Here is a 19,781-nt window from a genome sequence, read left to right as displayed (position 1 = left end):
TTTGCTGTGGATGATGGTAAACTCCAAAAAAGGCAGTACATCGAAACACAAAATCCTGGGGCACTTTCACACACAGGGCAATCACAGTTATATACACACACCTGCCTGATACTGTAAAACCTCAACCTGTGTTTTACTGATAAATTGGAAGGAAAACAAAACAAAAAAGCGAAACAGAACAGGTCTTCCTTCCTTCCTTCATCCAGCCTCCTGCAAAGTAATTTCTAGGAGGAAGCTCTATATCCTGTCAGTACATTAGTGCACCAATAAAAGCAAGCGCATCTGAGGTATGATGCAAACTTTATTCTCTACCATATCTAGAAAATAATCCTTTTTTTTTTTTTTAACTGTTACTCATGTCTGTTAAAGTCCCTCTTTACAGAATAAACTGTACCTGGATGAACGCAGAGATGTTTTTATACTCCTTACTTAAATGTTCAAGAATTTAATATCAAGGTACTGCTGGGCTTTCCTCTGGATTGCCTTTTTGGTTGTTGTCACGGGGTGGGGTTTTTTTGTTCAGCTTTGATTCAACTTGAAATGTTTGTCAGAAAATATTTTCATTCTTTTCAGGGGACCCCAGTTTTGGTGAAGAGTGTTTTAATTGGAAACCTTAGAACATACATGCCATAAACAAATGTGTTTAGTACACATAGCTGTTTGACTTCCCATATGGAGTAAGATTCACTGCCCTTCCTTGTTAACTGAGTAAAATGTGAGCTGTTTCCAAAATCATCAGCAACAGGGGTTTGTGACTGGGTTAAGTTAATGCTTCTAGGATTGGATGCATTTACAGAAGGATGGGACTCATACCTGCAGAAAAGCCATAAAAAAAAAAGGTTTGGTTTTCGTTTTAAACAAAGTGTTTGACAAGTGCCAACAAACTTAACAACCCTTTTGAAGAAAGAGCATCTTTTTTTTTTTGTTTGGCAGTTACAACAGTTTTTCTAGGGTAGCTAAGGCTGTTACTGTTTCCGTTGGGATGGAGCCCAACATTTTCCTGTTGCCAAACCTCTTATACCAATAAACTCAACTTCAGCATGAAGTACTTCATATCCCTCTTGCAATTATCTTACATTTCAGCTCCAGAAACTCCCGTGTGGCCCTGTCTGCTTCCTTTTCCCTCAGATGCTTCCCCTCCTTCCTCCTGCTGCTGCAGCCCTATTCTGGGTTTCACAGGTTGCCCTCCTCTGCCTGCTCCCACTTGCAGTGGTACATCGTTTTCTTTCTTTCTTCTATTCCTTAGTTTCTGAGATCAGGTTTTACAGTATATGTTGTATTTACAAAGGGTGGAGTTTACCAGCACAGAAGCCCTTGAGCAGACTGTGGGACGTGTGTGATAATGAAGTGTAACCGGTGTACCTTGCTGCATGAGAGCTCCAACTCCAAACCAGAAACTATTTAGTAAAGTAAAATTGTTTTCCACCACATCTGAGTCTGGGTTGCACGGGTGGGGGTTATACCATTCATATGGTGTAAACCTGTGGCAGTTAACAGAAACAATCTGTAAACATCAAATAGAGTACACACAGCGGCAGCAAACCTGCTGAACAACGCACAAAGTGACGAGGTTAATGAAGGAAACAAGAAAAAGAAAACCTCAGCTGAAAGGCTGTCCGCGGGACGTCTCGCAGCTGCCTCGCGCAAGCTGTGGAGCAGCGCTGCAATGCCAGGAGCCCTTTCCACAGCCCCGGGTGGGGCACAGGGCTACTCCCTTACTCCTCCTGCTCTCGGGGTAGAGCCCTCAAGGGTGAGGCTGCTGCAATGCCCACGGCTTCCCTGCCCGCACCGCTGACAGACAGACAGACATTTGCCGGGGCGGGGGGGGATGACTGGAAGACACGTAGCTGCTCCTTGGCAAAGCGTTTAGAAAATAATGAGGAAGTAGCAGCACTGTTAGCTTTCTGTGGCTGAGGTGCTGGGTGCTGAACGTGCTCTCCCTGCGCGAGGCTGCTGCGGCAGCGGAAGGAAAGGCTGCCGGTGGTTTGAAGGCGTTCAGGAGCAACTGCAGTGACAGAAAGCCATAGGGCCACGTTGTCGGCATTGCTGGGAGAGGATTATGCAGAGGATTGCCTTCAACAGAAGGACTCTGCTCTATTCCCCGTGCACTGTCCTGCAAACCGTGCCCCTTCTGCTCTGCACAACACTTTGGCAGAGATACATTAAGGACCGTTTCTCCCCAAGGTACCTTGCCTGCTGTTGCTTCCCACTGCTGTGCGACTTGCTGCATACTTTCTCATGAAGTTTATGAATATAGCTTTAATTGACAATGTCATGCCAATACATTTTAATTACCATTTCAACAATATAATTAAGCATTGAATTTATGCACAGTTGCAAGCAGAGTGCCTTGCTTAGATGAAGTAATGAACTCTGATAATAATGAACCCACTAATTGAAACAGTATGTAGCTTAGGATGCCATTAGCTGCACAATATTACCGTTACTAGTATGATAGTGTTAGGAATTTTAACAAAAGACACAGTTTTCAGGTTCAATATACAACAGTTCTGCATACACCAGCTAAAAGAAAAGCAATCACCAAGTTATACATTTCAAATTTGTACTAGGAATAATGGAAGCAACTGTTGTGCAGTAACAAAATTGTCCCCAACTCAGTTCGTGCACACGTGGGGAAACATCCTTAGCAAGAGACCCAGAATTAGGACCTGCAGGTTGCCTGAGCTGCAAACTGCCATAGAAGTGAAAGAGGTCCCATGCTGAGCAGTCACCCACAGGGTCCCAGAGTGTTAACACCGCACAGTAAGGGGATGCACAAGTAACTCTGCCTGACCTGACTGGGAAGCCCAAGACTGGGATCTTGCATCATTTCAGACAACAACCACATTCAGTAGTTTGGAAAAAAAATGCCTCCATCACCAAAAGAGCAAAAGAGCCACTGCTAGAAAGCGGTAATGAAATTCTTGTAACAAACCCCTTTCTGCCAGTCTGGAAAGATTTTTATAGCTCTGGGTATATATTTTATTGTGATACTAGGGTATATATTTATTTTTCACCTTGAAAAAAAAGCTGATTGTCTTCTTGTGTTTCTATTGCTGTGCTGAGCTCTAAGAAGAGGCTGGCTTACAATTCAGCTCTATTTCGCTACTCAGCCCTCCTGATTTCCTGCCCATTTTTCCCTGGTTTTCTCCCTCTTTGGACCTTCAGCAGTAGTTAGTAGGTTTCTGATGAAGATGAGGTGCTCAAGGCCACATAAGCATCTTTTTAGACAGGTTCTGTGTCACATTAATCACCGTGTGTAACCTCAACTACTCAGCTCTAACATCAACAGCACAGTTGATATGACATTAGCAGTAAAGGGAAATTTTGGCAGAAAACACCTTGTTCACTCACTGTCAGTGTACTTAGGAAAAGAGCTTTGTCAGTCTGTAAACCTTCACAGTGTTTGAAGTTTAAATATTAATATAACAATGACAGGGCTACATAAGGCTCAAAGACAAATGAGAAATTATTCAGCTGCTGAAAAATCTGAAGAAATAACAAGATTATCCCAGTCTATGAATATTATTCCCAAGTATTTGTCTTCCATGAACTGAAATCAAAAAACTGCTAACCATTTAATTTACTGTGACAGTATTAAAAAGGGGATGCTTCCTGAGGTTCTTAAAACCAATCTAACCAATATTTGCTGAAACACTTGGCAAATTTTACTGAAATCTTGATGTATTTGGAGATGTGAACAGATCTAGATATGGACTGTAAGATTGCCTTAGCTTTTTGGAATAAATTAAAATTTATAAAGTCTAAAGTAAATCAAGATGACATGTGAACACAGTTTTGTGCATTTCTTCAGTCTATGTAATAAAACCCCCCCATGATCTAATTAGGTGCTGCTTTTAGTCATCAGTTCAAAAAAAGCTTTCATGTCAGAAAAAAACGAAACATTCAGAAAATTATGCTGTTTTGCTGAACTAGTACGCTCTTTTTTCCTAAAATTGGTGGGTCATGAGAATGATATGCAAACCTGATACATTCAAGTTGTTACCAGTTGGGTTTTGTGGTGTGTGCTATGAATGGGTAGGGGTCTATACCTCTAGTGACATTTTAGTTATTTTTAGCCACATTTGACAAATAGGTGGAGGCTTTAGAGGTTATTGTGCTCCTGCAAGTGTTGTGAAACATTGCGGTAGTAGCCCCACTAGGAGAGAAGCTGCAGGATGAGCTCACAACTCATTACGTATCAGTTAATCTGCATAGGAAAGATCGCCTATAAATCCTTCAGCTGTAGGGAAAGCAAGCAAACAGACAAACAAACTTCAACCGGTGATCACAGTCCACCATGAGACACAAATCTGTAGGGAGATCAGGCTTCATTAGTTACGCTGCTCCTAGAACTACTGCTTTTTAGGAACATTTTGGAAACAAAATATAAGACAGTTACACAGGGCAAACCTATGGATTTACCCAAAGGCTATGCTGTGCTTTGGAGAAGTATTTGAAAGTAAACCAAACAGGTTTCACAGCTGATGATTTGTGAGCACTGTGCTGCCCTTTGGTTTGCTCCTGGCCATGTGTCTGATTGTAGGCAGCTGTGCAAGCAGACAGAGGACCCTGTTGCTTATTTATTCTTGCAAACTTGACACTGTTCTTTTAAAAAATAGAAACACCAAGGATAACTTGGATTTTGTTTTCCCTTCCGCCTGTGCTGAGGTGGAGAGTATTGTGGGATGTTTTTAGTCTTGGCACACAACAGCAGAAAAGTCAATCTGTCACCATCGAGCAGATTTAATATTAGTCATGAATGAGATCATGATTTGCGTACAGTAAGAGTTATTATTTCTGGTATAGTGAGCCACTGCAAGAGCTTGTGGGAAGTCATGACTAATTGTATAACGTCCCATTGCTGCCAGGGATGGACAAACTCTTTCTTTTATCTCAGGCCAACTAATACGTTAACCCATGACCTCTCCTCCTCTAATTCCCTCCTCTGCCTTCACATTCTCCGCCTTCACATTCTCAGTAATTTAAAGGAAAAAGCAAATCCCACAAATTTCTGTACTTTGGTACCTGTATAGAAACACGCAAACAAACAAAGCAGTCACACAGGTTGTCCACCGGGAACAAAGGTTGTTCAGTGGACCGCAGAGAAATGTATGTCTGAGACCAGTCACTCTCAGCAGAACTGCTCATGTGAGTAAAGCTTTTGCAAGGCTGTTCTTATTAAAACAAAACAGTGAAGTGGAGGAAAAGCAGCAAGAGCTTATGCTGACGTGGCTCACAAAGAAGTGGAAGTCATGCACAATGTGCTATATTATCAGAATTAATGACTCAGATTGCAATTATTTTATGACCTTTGAATGAGGTATATGTATGTAAAACATTAGAATATACACATTATTGCTGACTTCTTCAAGTTGAATGCCATCATTTGCAATAAAAGCTGCAGCACTTCTGTTACTTTTGCTGTGTTGTAAATGTGTGGACTTCCAATGATACATCACTTCGGTTCTTACATTTCATAGTGCAAGTGTTTACTTGGGCTTAATTAATTAGGCTTAGTTAGGGATCTTCAGTAAAATGAACCAAAACATGAACCTTTGTGAAGCACTAATAAAAATATTTATGTTTTAAATTATAAAAAGGAAAAAATGAAGGATAGGATGAGATCAAATAAACAGAGTTGGAAATTAAATTCCAAGGCCGCTATCTAAAGAAAAGGACAATAACTGTGCCAGTTCAGAGTCCAGGTTTATTCAGGAGTATAGAAAAAAGTATGCCTCAAATGACCAATTTCCTTTGACAAGTTTCTAAGCTCATTTTCTTTCATGCTTGGTTTGCTCTTGTTCAAAGCCCTAGAGCAACTGACTCCCAGACTGTGGTCCATGGTCTCTGAAGCCACAATAAGTAGCTTGTATCCAGTTTGAGAAACTGTACCAGCTGTCTAGAGTTTTTAAGGTAAAGTTCAATGATAAAGGTATAGTGTTCTGCTGACGCTCTGGAGATGTGGCTGTGGTCCACTGGTCCAGAAACTTTGTGGCACACCTGCCTTTGAGAACTTTATGAGACTCGGCTTCATTTGGAAAAGCGGTGTGTACGTGCTTATTTCCTTCTGGTTTTGAATAGGGAAATCACTGGGAGCCTGCCACTGACAGGCAGGGTGCACCCCAGGACAGCACTGGGATAGAGTCCTGGGTATACTTCACCTTGCAGATTGTCCCTTCAGGTCCCCAGTCATGTTATCTTATATTTTCAAGGGGAAATTAGCTGAGCTAATTAACATCCTTCAGCAAAAATATGTTCGCATCCTCTTTCTTACCTTTTAACTGTATGCACTGTTAGAGGAAAAGATTGGTGCTTGCATGCAAGTAATACAAACTGCTTTTCAACATATAGTCTGCTGAGGTGGTGCATACTGACAAAGAAAGGCTGACACATTTCACTGGATATTTCTCTCCACTCAGCCCTTAAGGAAAGTAAAATCTCATCACATTGCAATATATAAAAGTGATAGCAGTGTTGATGTGAAAATACCAAGACTTTCTAGAACATTATGTTTTAGAACCGGATAAAACCCTTAGGATAGTATTATCCTTCACAGAACCCACGCAACACCTATGGGAGGAGAGGTAGTTAATGCATATGCATCTAAAACTACATCTTTGACTTACCTTGCAATGACAAAGAGGACACAACTGACTCCAAGGCAGGCTAGGAGAACATACATCCAAATATCAGGAGAAAGAGGGTTTAAAAGGAGAAAACACCAGGGTTTGTCCCATTTGGTTTCCGGTACAAGATACTGATTCCCAGCGTCATGAAGGGCTTGGAAAAATCAATTACTTTTTCTCTTACATAGGTAATAGTGAGAGGAGCAACAGCCAGATCAGCTTTCTGAAAACACAAATGGGAGAATACTCATTCTTTTTCATGTTCAGCAAACGCACCACTATTCCTTCCTTCTTTTCCCCCAGGTATTAAAAACTAAACCGAATTTGACTATAAATCTGAAGTGTGCGACAAAATCTAACATCACTATGGTATTATTGGGTACGTGATACTCTGTTTCCTCTTTCTGCAGGCAGAGGGACGTTTGTGACTTTCGTGTGAGTCGGAGAGGTATGACCGGGGACACGGGGCTCGGTCCTGTGCAGCGGGGCAGACTGCGAGCGAGGACTGCCAGGGGGAACCAGGCAGGGACTGCCCCCCCAGAGCAGGGTGGGGGGAAGCTCGGCCTTTGCCCTGGGGGTTTGCAGCCAAGGGGTGGGCAGGACCCGTGCTAGCTCAGTGCCCGCTGCCCCCACGGCAGATGGAGGTTCCCCACCACACCTGCAAACTGCTGGTTCAGGTGTACTGATGTGACTTCCTACCCTGACAAGTGGCAATAAAGACCGACCAGTGTCTCCAGAAAAATGACAGCAAAAGCAAACATTTCATTCGGGCTGGTTTCATATAAAACACCACAGGTGAAAGGATAATAAAGAGAGAAGGATTCAATCTTACATGATCTATGAGTTCTTTGACCATGCCATTCCACTCTCCTTTGTCATTCTGGGCTCCATATTTACCATCAGAAACTAGTTTGACCTCATAGATGAATCCTAAAATATTCGACAGCTCCTTTAGTAAGTCCAGGCAATAACCCTCGAATCTGTCATTTCCATACAAGGGCTTGTCAGACTTCTTGTACATAACATAGGGGTCTTCCTACAGAAAAAGACAGTAGACATGTAGCAATAGAAATGAGATTTGTTTTGGATTATATCAGTTTATCTAAATTATGTTAATATTTTATAAATGGATTGCAATTAGATGGAAACCAGTAATTTACTGTGTCCATTAAAAGCTGGTTTAGGTGTGTTAACAAATTGACTGAATCAATTAGTGATAAGCATAAGGGCCCTAATTTTCAGTGGAACAGACTATTCATAGTTCCCAGGGGCTTTAACTAAATTAGTGCTTAGCAGCTCCAAAATCAGATCCAAGATCTGTATTCCACATTGTCTCGCCCTAAGGTATAGGAAGAGATATTGGAGGCTTAAATAACAGAAAAAGAATTGTAAGGGTGACCTAAAATTTCATATTCTGTGAGAAATAAATCTTTATTGAAAAAAATCTTCAAATGTACAAAATAGCTGTGAGTTGAGCAGGTATTCACATGAGAGAATGGAGAACAGCATAGGTAGATTGCAAAGTACCTTGTGGCTTTTCTTTTTAAAGGAATTTGAATAGGAGAAGATCTGGGCAAACAGGTCTCTGCAGTTTAATGTGGCAAAAGACCTCTCACAATAGAAAAGGAGCGTAGAGGGAGTCCTTGAGCTCTTTCCCTCCTCCTGAGGAATTTGACAGAATAATTGGAAAAAGTGGCATTACCAGCCAGGCAGAAAGCACGAGGCAGAACAACTCATGAATACCCGGTTGCATATTTTCCTTTTATCATAGTAAGGACATAACTCAATCTGTCTATCCACTTTTTGCCACTTTCTTTCAGTCCTCTTCATCTCAATTTCAGTAAAAAGGAGGGATATATAAGCACTGATTACAAAGCTGAATATTTGTGTGTGTTAATTCTTCTGGGAAGAAAAGTACGCAGAGTTAATCTCTGAAATATTGAAGTAAACAAAACAATTTTGGAGGCAGAGGCTCTCAAGAGTCTTTCATAGGCAGTGGGGTATTTGTGAATCATTCTTGTGGATAGATGAATGTGTATGTCGGTTCTGAGTCAAAACAGAAAAATTTGCTTGAAAAAAAACATTGCATTGTGTGGGGGAAAGCAGCCATGGGCTGCAGGACGGAGGTGGCAGAGGTGGCAGTGGAGTGCCCTGCACCCACCATCAGCAATACCTGCATCCTGCAGCACGGCCGGCAGTGCCACCTCTGCCCAACGAGACTTACCAAAATGGTGGTGACGATAAGTGTCCGGTTAGCCATAGAATCCGTGATGTTGGTTGACCGGTCCTTGTTGCCGTCTGTCATGTTAAGGCCACTGTATGAGTTCCAAACCCCAATCTGCACAGAAGAGAATGGGTGAGCGGCTGCCCAGCCACAGCGAGCTGAAACGTTTCCCTAAACTCTCACCACCTAGGAAGAGTGCACTGGTTCTATTCACCACAGAAAGAGACAGCAGCAGTACAAAATGCTAGAGAGGGGAAACGGCTGTAGGTCTGAGGAAGGCAGCAATATCAAATGGCTGATGTAGAAAACACAGGGAACATATCGCCCTTTCAAAAGCAGGTGGAAATGAGTAAGTTTTAAGAATGTAAGGCATGTCAATACAGTGGAGTACTGGCCAATTTGCTACAAAAGTGGAACATGTTGACTCTGTTTCCTGCTAAAAATGTCAAATGTCTGTTTTTATGATTTTTTAAAAATTTTGTAAATGGTAGAGTTGAAACATATGGCAAGACCTCTCTCTTCAGATTCAACAGATTAAAAGCTTTAATAAATACGTTGAATCAGACTGATGGATGCACTGGCCTTTTTCTTCCACTGTGCCTTCAAGCAGGTTTAGCAAAGATTACTGTGTCATTTCTTGACTACTATGTATGACAGAGCTAGAAAGGTGATACCATTCCACGCACTGATCGGTATTTGTTCAGTAAATATAAGCGGCCAAAGGCAAATTCCTTTCTAGCCCCAGAGGTAGTGAAGAATTCTAGTATTCAGTGCCCAATCCAAAGCCTCAGGGGAAAGATCTTCATGATTTTGGTAGATCTGGATCTACACCTTGTGAAGAAATTATAACCACGTTGATTTATTCAGACAAATATTTATTTAACATAAACATGATCTGAGAGCATCTTCAGGTTTTTTTGCCTTTGGATTTACATACACAGCATGGCTGATGGCTGATGTGAGAAAACACCAGGCAAAGAGCAGGCTCAGACAGTTTGGCTTGTATTGGACATTTGTGGATGGTGTGGGGGACTGACATCGGAGTCCGCAGAGCCCTTCGCATCGCATCGTCACGCCGCTCTGCCAGCATGTTTCAACTCTATCCAGGAGGGATCTGCTTTCAGATCCTCCCTGCTGGGATTGCTAGCAAAGCTGCCAAGTAAGTCTGACATAAACCCGCTGACTTGTCCTGAGTACTGAAGGTTTTTATCTGCCGTCAGCTGCTCAGTCATTTCAGACCCAGTCTGGACTATTTTTCTTTGGTTGTTAACTGAGGCAGAGATGGCGTTGCCTTTGTACCAAACCCGGCAGATTAGTTTGTGCCTGCTGAGTGTGGATTTGGGGTAATAACTGTATCACGTCAAACAAACTTTGGGTTTGTGTCCCTGGGTGCCATTGTTTTTGCCTTTCATAAACCTTTTTTCTGAAGTATGCTTAATGTGGATAGTCATGTCATTTTTAAAAATTATTTTTTCAAGCATTTATCAGCCATTCCCTTTGTTTCTAAAACTAGATCAGGTTGGGAAATTGATCTAGAAAGTACATACGAAATAAAATGTTGGATATTATGATACCCTGTGCCAGGAATATAGTAAATAGCCTGTGTCCTTGAATTTGCACCAGGGTGGCTGAATTAATCAAAAGCTGTTCTGTTTGTTGTTACTGACTTGATATGCTTTTATCATCTGGCAGCAGGGAAAAGGAGAACAACCATGAAGAACATGGAGCGACACAGTCACAGTGCATACAAAATACACCAGGAGACCACTCTATGTCTGGATAAAAGAATGACACCGCAGGTCAACCTTGATTAGAGCGATGGAGGAGGTCGGAAGGGCACTGGAAGAATGAGGTCAAGGTAGTACATCACTATGGTGAATCCGGGGGATTTATTGCAGTTTAGTGACAAGTTTGAGAGGTGTCATATGCCCTTCTCAGCAAGCCTGTGCTCTGAACCAATTGTAATTTGGTTTAAATCAACTCAGCGTAACACAAAATGCCTAGAGTCAAAAGCAAAATTGGTTCAATAGTGCTCTGCATGTCAGGTAGGATGATCTATTCATCAGTAATGAGGGAAATGGGGGCCTTTGTGCCTTATCCTGATTCACTGAAGTTTAAAAAAAGGTTATTAAGTATGTGTTTTATCAGAACATGAAAAAAGTGCTATAGGATGCTTTATGCTGGTCTACTCCGTAGCATTGAAATCCCTCCCAAAACAACACAAAAACAAATCTGTTTTTTAACTGTGAATGTGGGAGGGGTAGGAAATAATAAGATCTATGTGAAATACATACAAAATATAATGCTAAGTTTTATGAGAACTTTTTATCTTGTGACTCCAGAACACTTTAAATGTGGTGAATGTAGTTGTTATCTTCTTACAGAATGGCAATCGTGGGTTGTACCTCCAAAGGGGAGCAGCACACGGAGCTGGTCTCTGACTCCCACTTTGGTGCCTTTTCCACCAGGCAGAGGCACCTCACATTAAAAGAGGGATGAGATTCCTGGGGTAATTTAGATCTTTTATAAACAAGCTTAGTTCCAATTTCCATCTATTAGTGAGTGACATCACCCACTTAATCATCTATATTATTTTCTGTAAGGAGCTAATAACACACTCGTCAGAATTTTGAGTCAACAATGCTTGAACATTGCCTGCACAGTATGCATTTTGTGGGAGGCAAAAAACTTTGCACATTAAAACAGTCCTTGCAGCTGATGGTAATACACATTTGAAATGGTGTAAAATTACCACTCATGATGAATCTTAGGTGAATTAGGAAGGAAAACAGCTGAGGAAAGGACTGCTTTTGCTGTAGCAAGGAGCCTCTACTCAAAGAGGGGGAAAGCACAGTTTCCAAGAAATAAAATAGCAATTAAAAAAAAAAAAATTTTGGTGAAAAAGCTGAATCCTGACAAGATCTTTTTACTATTTGGAATTACAGTGTCTCAAGGTGGGATGAAACTTATTCTACTAGAAGAATAGCCTGTTGTCTCTAAACTGCAATATGAGAATTACTATCAAAACCCAAAGGATGAGTCTGAAGACCCAGCCCAAAGGTTTTTTGCATCACCTGTCTGTGTACAAACCTTCTTCCACACTTTATATAAATGATTAGAAACCTCGCCAGCAGCCTTGGTACAGAGAAAAATAAACAGAGTGCTTCATTAAAAATGAAAAGAGAACCAGTCTGGAGAGCTGTGTGGGAGCAATTACATTTGAAGTCTCAATTAACCCATCAGCAATTAACATTCAGAGTCAAGCCAGTGTACACAGAGCAAGGGACAATGCTGACATCAGCTGACATGAGTTGGGGGTGTTACCTGTGTTAGGGATTTTCGGACACCCATGTCAGCCACCTCCTAGGCGGCAGTGGAGGAAACCCTGCTGTGCGCATTGGGAGCCCATGTTTGCTGACTGAGGGCTGAGGCAAGGGAAAACCAGCTAATCTAATCTCAGAAACATGCAGAATTTTTAACGTTTCAACTTGTTGAGGTCGTTACTCGAGCACCTTCTTTTCCCTCTCCCTCATGTCACATTTATTAAAAGCAGTACATGTAAGGTAAGTCTAGGTTTTATCTATATACATGTATGAATTGACCATACCAAGTTACAGTGGCAAGAACTGAAGATAATGTGCACTTAATTATTTCCATTCAATAATTATTGCCAGTCCCAAATTCCTATCCCACACATTGAAATGCAAGGTACACATTGTAAAATAATAAAACAACCTTAGTAGCCCTGTTTTAATTTTGACTTAACTTATCTGGAGAATACTGAGTTTTACCCCAAGCACAGGAAATTCAAGCTGAGGAGAATGGAATTTCCTACGCCCCTGTTAAATTAGCTTTTTGTCGTTGTTCTACAAAAGATCTTGTTACCTTTTCTGTTCCTTCCTCCTTGAGGCTAATAATGTCCAAATCAAAATCCTTCCGTAAGCCATCTGTTTTGTTGAAGGTTATGCGCCCTGTCAGGCCATCCCACCGTGCCTGTGTGAACACAAAAACACACTTCCCTGTAATGATTAGTAGGAACTACTCTGAAGCCATAACAAATACTGCATTTTAAATGAAACATAGCATTAAAACACTTTGAAATAGTTTTTTAAACATATGTGACTTTGTTGTTTCAACAAAAAACACTTTCTTCAACTTTTTTGGTATACAATTTCTCTTCAACATGTTTTGTATTTTACAATCAGGCATAAGTTTGTGACAGTTTATATATATTGATTTATGTATGTCTAGTACTATATTAAAAAAACCAACAAAACAACATACTGAAAAGAGAGAGAGAATAAAACATCTATTACATATGCCCAAAGACAGGGCAGTTTTGCGCTATATGAGAATTCACTAAGAAATTAAAAAAGGAGTCTGCTTTGTCCAAGCTTTGGGTCTGAACCTTGGTGTACAAGTCTAAATCCACCAGCCTCACTGCAGAGATCCTCTTTACCCCAGCCCAGGACTTTTTAAATTCTCTGTGACAAACGGGTAACAAATGGTAATCAGTGCTGAATGGGAGTCCCCAGAAGATCCTTAATGAAGAAAGGTAGCTAACCATCCCAAATCACCAAAGTCTTCTCAACACTTCAGTAGCGCACCTCCTAGTCTTGTGTGACAGATACTGCCCTCTGCTACTCAGGGCCCAGAAATCCAGATTTTTCCAGGAAGAGATAAATGAAAGAAAGGCTTTTGTCATTCCTGATTGATTTCTTGTGGTCAGATGCGCCCCACCAGCATTGGACTCCTAACATCCAGAACTTTGCTGAATTGTTTCACTAATGTCTACTCAGTTTGCATTCCCAAGGCAGAAGACACAAGTTCTCAAGTAAGCAAGCAAGGCATATCTTTCCTAATAAGAGCACTGCCACTGCCTGTGCTCAGAGATGGTGATGACATGATGATGATGGCTCTAAAAGCAGGCATTCAGGAAAAAATCACCCAGTAACAGAGACCTAATAAAAATTTTGTAGTGTAAGGTACACACAAGTCTTACATGCATGTTTGAAGTACAGCATATGAGTTGCATACAGTTGGTTTTGTCCAGGCAGCATTTTACTGTTCTATCGTAATTGAGTGAAATCACATTTTCCTTGTTTTAAACATTTGCAGCATAAGTAAGATAAAATGGTGGATTTTGTGCATCAGTCTGTATAGCCACAATGATTCCCTGTGCTGGGGAACGCTTCTTGAGTACAGCAGGATCCATGTCCAGAACTAACTTTCCCTACAATTTAAGTTTTCTATATCTTGTAAGCTTCCCAGCAAGTTCACTTCCTTTTAAATGAGATCTATCTGTCTCTCATATAGACCCCACTTTGTCCCCAAAGCTGAAGCTTATCTATAAAAGGATGTATTAGATGGATTTCAAACTGCAGACGATTTTTATAATCTGCTTTTGGGAGCTCCCACATTAGATTAACTTCTTCAAAGATACAAGAAAGGCTGATGATAAATGATGGCAGAGTTTCTTCATGTGTGTCAGCCATATAATTCTTAAATTACAAGCTTTTCTACTGTACATTGTTATGTGCTTCATTTAATTTGTTGTAGATGGATGACATAAACAGCATTTAAAATCACCAGACTTACAGAATGGTGTCTCCCCTTCCTGCTAAATCTAAATTCTAGCTCTGAATCTGCAGGATTTAATCTCAGATGCTGGGGTGTTATCACCATGCATCTCAGACAAATCTGGGGCATCTAGAATTTTGTGGAAACATAGCAGTATTTTGAAGCAAGTTTAAGTAAAATAAGCATGGAACAAACTTGCTGTGCAACTTTGCATCTTAATGATGTGGGAACATACAAATATCTCAGCTGTAAACAGTGAAACACTTGTGGTTTTGTATGCTGATATAATTAAGATAGCAGGAGGCAACATATATGAATGCATTTCATTATATAAGATCTCTTTCCAGTCTGTCTTTTTATTATTCTGACATGACCCTCATTTCTGATTCACAAAGATGGAACATTTTTTAAAATATGATCTTTAGAGATTAATTCCTCCTCAGAGGGCAATTTGCTTCCGTGAAATGCTCACATTTATTGATTACACATCAGATGCTCAGCTTCTCTGCCAACGTGATATGATCTTGAATAAAGGAACCAATATGTTCTTTTTGAAAATGGTATCAGGAGCCTACATCTCCATTCTTGTAAAAAAGATTTGTATGGTGAAATGCTAGCTCACTTTTGAAACAGATGTTGGTGCTTCTACCCCCCCACTAAAAAAAAAAATCGAAGGAAAAGATGTTACAAGCTTAATGCATGTATGCTTAAATTTCAAGGTAGCAGAGAAGTCCATTTAGCCTTTGTCTAACTTAAGTCCCACTTAGGCCATCAAATAATGACTCAAATATGATTTAAATTACAAACAGGAGTCTGGGAGTGTTTCTCAGAAAAGTTAAATTTAAATGTTGAAAGGGTTTTTAAAACTCTAATTGTGACGCACACGCTTCAAATGTCATTTGAATTCTAAATTTAATTTCTGCTATTTTATTTATTCTAAGTAAAAATAAAACATTTGAGATTGAGCCCAGTCAGCATAATTTTATTTCTGCTTTTAAGACAGTTGTGGTGTCTGTGTTTGTGGCATGTCTAGACAGAGAAGTGATGTTTCTTTCCTGATCAGAAACAAAAGTTTTTCCTTAAGAAACTAAGGGAGGGATGAGCTAGGAACCTACGGTCCATGCCAGGCCTTCTGAAGTCTAAGGTAAAACTTCCAAGCTTTTAATACAATTTCACTTCTAAAGCACAACTGCCTGCTGCATGCAAAGACAGTAAAATGTATCACTGCTCTGAAATCACAGCTGTATGCCACTGCCTCTTGATGCCTGTCAGGGACATCAAAGATGCAAGTACCTATTAGGTGCCATGTTCAGGCAAAGAGAATAGGCAGCAGTTGCACAGTTCTCAAATGCAATTAACGAACAGAAATGAAGCAGAACTTTCTGAATAGTCAGAAACCGCTTGACTGTTTAACACAGCAATGAGATTTCATGCTTTTATACACAAGATTTATAGCAATTTTAATGTTTCTAGTGACACTTGTGTTAAACGTTACAGGATATAATAAAAGTTGAATCGGAACTTAATCATGTAATTCATCACGAGAAATTACATTTTGCACTCTGTCCTTGCTTTAATATGAGAGAAACTAAGGGCACAGTTTGAAACTCTTAGGGAGAGAATGCCATTTCGATTTTGTTTGTATAATCTTGAGTAGAGCTTGCAGCTTAATTAAAACATGTGATTTTCACTGGCTTCTGTTCAAAACATCATTTGCTTGTCTTAAATCTCATTTATGCAAGGTTGCAAGCCGCCTCTGACAACAGAACCATGAGGAAATGCTGTTCTTTTGGGAGTTTGGTTTGCAACAGTAGGGCAATGCAGTGTTTGTCAGAGATTCAAAATAAGGTCTCACATTTTTTGATACTGTGTTTTATCAGATAATTATTATTCCTATTTCTAAGTTGTAAACATTTGATGGCTTTCTCCTGACTATTAAACAAAATGGGGAATTAACCCAATATGTTGGTTTCCACTGGTAGTTGGGAAGCAAACCATACAGGACCAGCAGTTAGTCAGACCCCTTCTTACTAAGCATTGAAAAGATAGTATATAGAACAGATTACAGATAAGTCTTCAGTCATCTCTGAAGGCTGCCAGGTACCTGACATGGCAAAAATATCAAAAGCAACTTAATTAAAACCGAAACTTTCTATTTTTACTACTTCAAAAATTAGGATTGTGGGTAAAATACAAACTGAAATCTGGGATTAAATGTTCAAATTACAATACTGGTTTCCATATAAATATATTGATGGAAAACTATAACAACTGGAAAATGAAGCTGACTCAGCTTCTAAGAGCAAACACTCCGGAAGCTTGCTTCCAATTCACACCACCACCATACAGTTTTATATCAATTTCCACTTCATCAGTTTGAATCAATGACTATAGCAGCCTTAGTTTCAGCCAAAGCCAATCAACAGTTCAAACACAGAACCAATTAGTTTAGCTGTTACCAGGCTTACAAAGGTAAAACAACAGGTGCATTTCATATTCTGTTTCTTTTGTCTCTACCAGACCTCACTTACACATACAAATTTGTGTTAGTAAGATATAACTAGACCAAGAAATCATAATGCACAGTGTATATAATGTCTTCACTGAGTAAATATTCAGGTTTATGGTATTGCCTTCATGGGAAATAGCCAATTTTGTAGATACTCTGTTGCACTACTGCACTCAAAAGTGTCAATCTTTCTCAGACAAATTGATTGCATTTTTATTATGTATTTGTTTTTTCTTACTCAGCATAAGCTTATCCAAATATGTTAGTTAACCATTTATCTGCCTATGGCATATTTTCTCTTTCTGAGTCCAGTGTCACAGTGACAGATACTGGACAGTTGCATTTCAGATTACAAAACAAGGTCCTTTTTAAAGTGTTCAGAGTGCCCTGGCAATAAAAAAAATACAAAGGCATAACCTTATTTTAACTTTTTAAACTATTATGGTTAATAATAGAAGAAGATGTTACTGCTCTTATATTGATATTTCACTTATTCCAATAACCTGGGAAATAAATGTTTTTCCAAACCTGTTCTTTAGATGTCGATTTATAATTAATCAAGCAATCTCTTTAGAGTTTCAAACTCAAGTTTTAACCATTTATTGTTCCCACTGTTCAAAAAATAAGGCTCCCTATTTTGAACGTCTGTCCAGAGCTAGAAGAAAACATCTGAGACACAATTATGCACCCCAAAATGCAAATAAAACTGTGACTATATCACTTACAAAATACGTGTACATATTGAATCTCCTTTAAATGGTATAAGGAGAAACTGTCATTACTCTTGACAAATTTTTAAAGCATATAGACAAAAGGAGTTGATAAAACTTCTGAGCGAAAGGCCAAGAAGAAAAGCTATTTTAGCACAGTAGTGTGGCAGAAAATGAACTGTTCTGTTGTTCAGCTCCAAAACCCTGCACAGTACCAGGTTCATGTCTGACTTCACTCAAGATATTCAGACACTCTGCATCTGCCAGTGAAGCCTGGATTATTGTTTAATATGAAAGTATCGTAAACTGATGATAAACAACTCTACAAGACTATTATTGGATATAAGTGCAATGCTAAATGAGTCTTCTTCATTCAAAAGCCTTACAAATGCATTTGGGCACACAAAAAAACCCTACTGTAACTGACTTTAGAAATTCCCAAAGAAAATAATGGGCAATATTTAAATATTTATTTTGTAAAACAGTCCCTGTATTTTCTATTTATATATCTTTTTTTTTTTCTTTCTCTCTCTTGCTGTTTATGTGTAACTTGAACATTTTGCAACCTTATCCTAAAGGCATGTAATCAGCAGAGTTTTTCTACAGAGTTAATAGGAGCTTGGAACAGAAATCAGTTAGCTGGACTCTTCAGCGTGAAGTCTAATCAAAGATAAGAATATTTCCCTGTCTACTCAGTTTTGTCAATGGGATTACCTTGACCTTTGTTAGGTTGCTTTCCCAAACATGTTAAAGTTAACCTACAAAGGCAAGTAATTGGACTGATTTTTGCTTTTTTGCAGTTTTTTGGTTTTTATTTTTTTGGGGGTTTTGGTTTGGTTTGTTTTTTTGATGTTTGCTTTTTTTGTTGTTGTTGTTATGATGAATATATAAGCCAAGTATATTTGCATTTTTAATTCTTGGTGTTATAATCTGTTTATTTATTATCAGAAGTCACTAGGCAAAATTGAACATCAGTTATTGATTTAATGTACATTTCTAATTAACCACAGTGGTGAAGCAGAAGATACTAACTTACATCATCACCATGCCGCTGTTTTTGTTTCTTTTTTTAATGATGAATGAAATGATCGAAAAAAATTATTGGTAATTATCTGACCTGGAATTTGGGAAGCATTTGTGATCAACTCGCCGAAATATGTTTGCTCATTTACCATTTCACAGTGGCAGAGACATGCTAACATCATAGTCTTTTTGGATCTATATACCCTCTAAAATGTTTGTATTATGTGTTTGGACTGAGATTAGGAAATGTGTTCTGCTTCTGTGTTGGTCTTCCAAAGTGACCAACATGAAAAGAAACCAGTCTTGTCCTGAAAACAGACTTTACATCATAATTTCCTTTAGCCATCATCTCACTAGAACATTTTACTTCAGCTAAACCACTTGCAAGCCAGAGTAAATGACAGCAAAGCAACGTCTGGAAGTGCTAGTTCTCCGTGCCACTTCATGTACTGCGTCCTTCAGCTTTTAAGAAAAAGTGGCAGATGAGTACATATGAAGACCTCAAATGGCATATCAGGTATACCAGAGTGACAGAGCTGTTTAGTCAGCATCACCTGCTTATAAAGAAGGTGAACATCTACTTTAGTTTTGAACTGATAATCCAAAATTTCTGATGAGGGCTGTGGAGTTAACTGACATCCAAATGCAGAGGTGGGCAATGACGTCTTCTCCATTGGTTCTTAGGTTTATTAACAGAGCAGAACTCTGATGGTTACAGAATTACTGACAACGATTAATGCACATATATAGAGGACATTGATTGTGTTGCCTGCTGACAAGGGACAAGAGAGTGAGTGAGCTCTTCTTTCTCATGTGTTTTGTGTTGTTTTTTTTTTTTTTTTTTTCCACTCCAAACTTTTGCTTCTTGACTACAAAATCAGATATCTGAAAAATGTATAACACATAGGCGTGCCTAAATCTACTGTGGCCACATGCTCAGAATACCACAGATCACTTTGCTACAACAAAAAGTTCCAACACTGTAAATAACAATACTACTCCACTATATACTGATCAAAATGGTAATGAGTAAGAAAATGTTTACTTTAATTTTCCTTTGCTTTGCTTTGCTTTTGGAAGAGAAATTTCCTGCTTTATTAGAATTG

The 19,781-nt window shown here is 39.4% G+C and overlaps 1 protein-coding gene across 1 annotated transcript in view; it reads right to left on the bottom strand.

The window, feature by feature from the left end:
- Positions 1-19,781, bottom strand: part of GRIK1 (glutamate ionotropic receptor kainate type subunit 1) — a 176,112-nt gene that overhangs the window by 25,553 nt on the left and 130,778 nt on the right. The window contains 7 exon segments of the mRNA XM_033011249.2: positions 1,363-1,481; positions 6,630-6,711; positions 6,714-6,852; positions 7,462-7,665; positions 8,854-8,967; positions 11,944-11,988; positions 12,739-12,846. Coding sequence (XP_032867140.2) covers positions 1,363-1,481; positions 6,630-6,711; positions 6,714-6,852; positions 7,462-7,665; positions 8,854-8,967; positions 11,944-11,988; positions 12,739-12,846 — 811 coding nt within the window.

Source organism: Tyto alba, unplaced genomic scaffold (genome assembly GCF_018691265.1).
Source record: "Tyto alba isolate M040663 unplaced genomic scaffold, T.alba_DEE_v4.0 Super-Scaffold_14, whole genome shotgun sequence".
Taxonomy (NCBI): Eukaryota; Metazoa; Chordata; class Aves; order Strigiformes; family Tytonidae; genus Tyto; species Tyto alba.
This window is presented reverse-complemented; position numbering and strand designations above follow the sequence as displayed.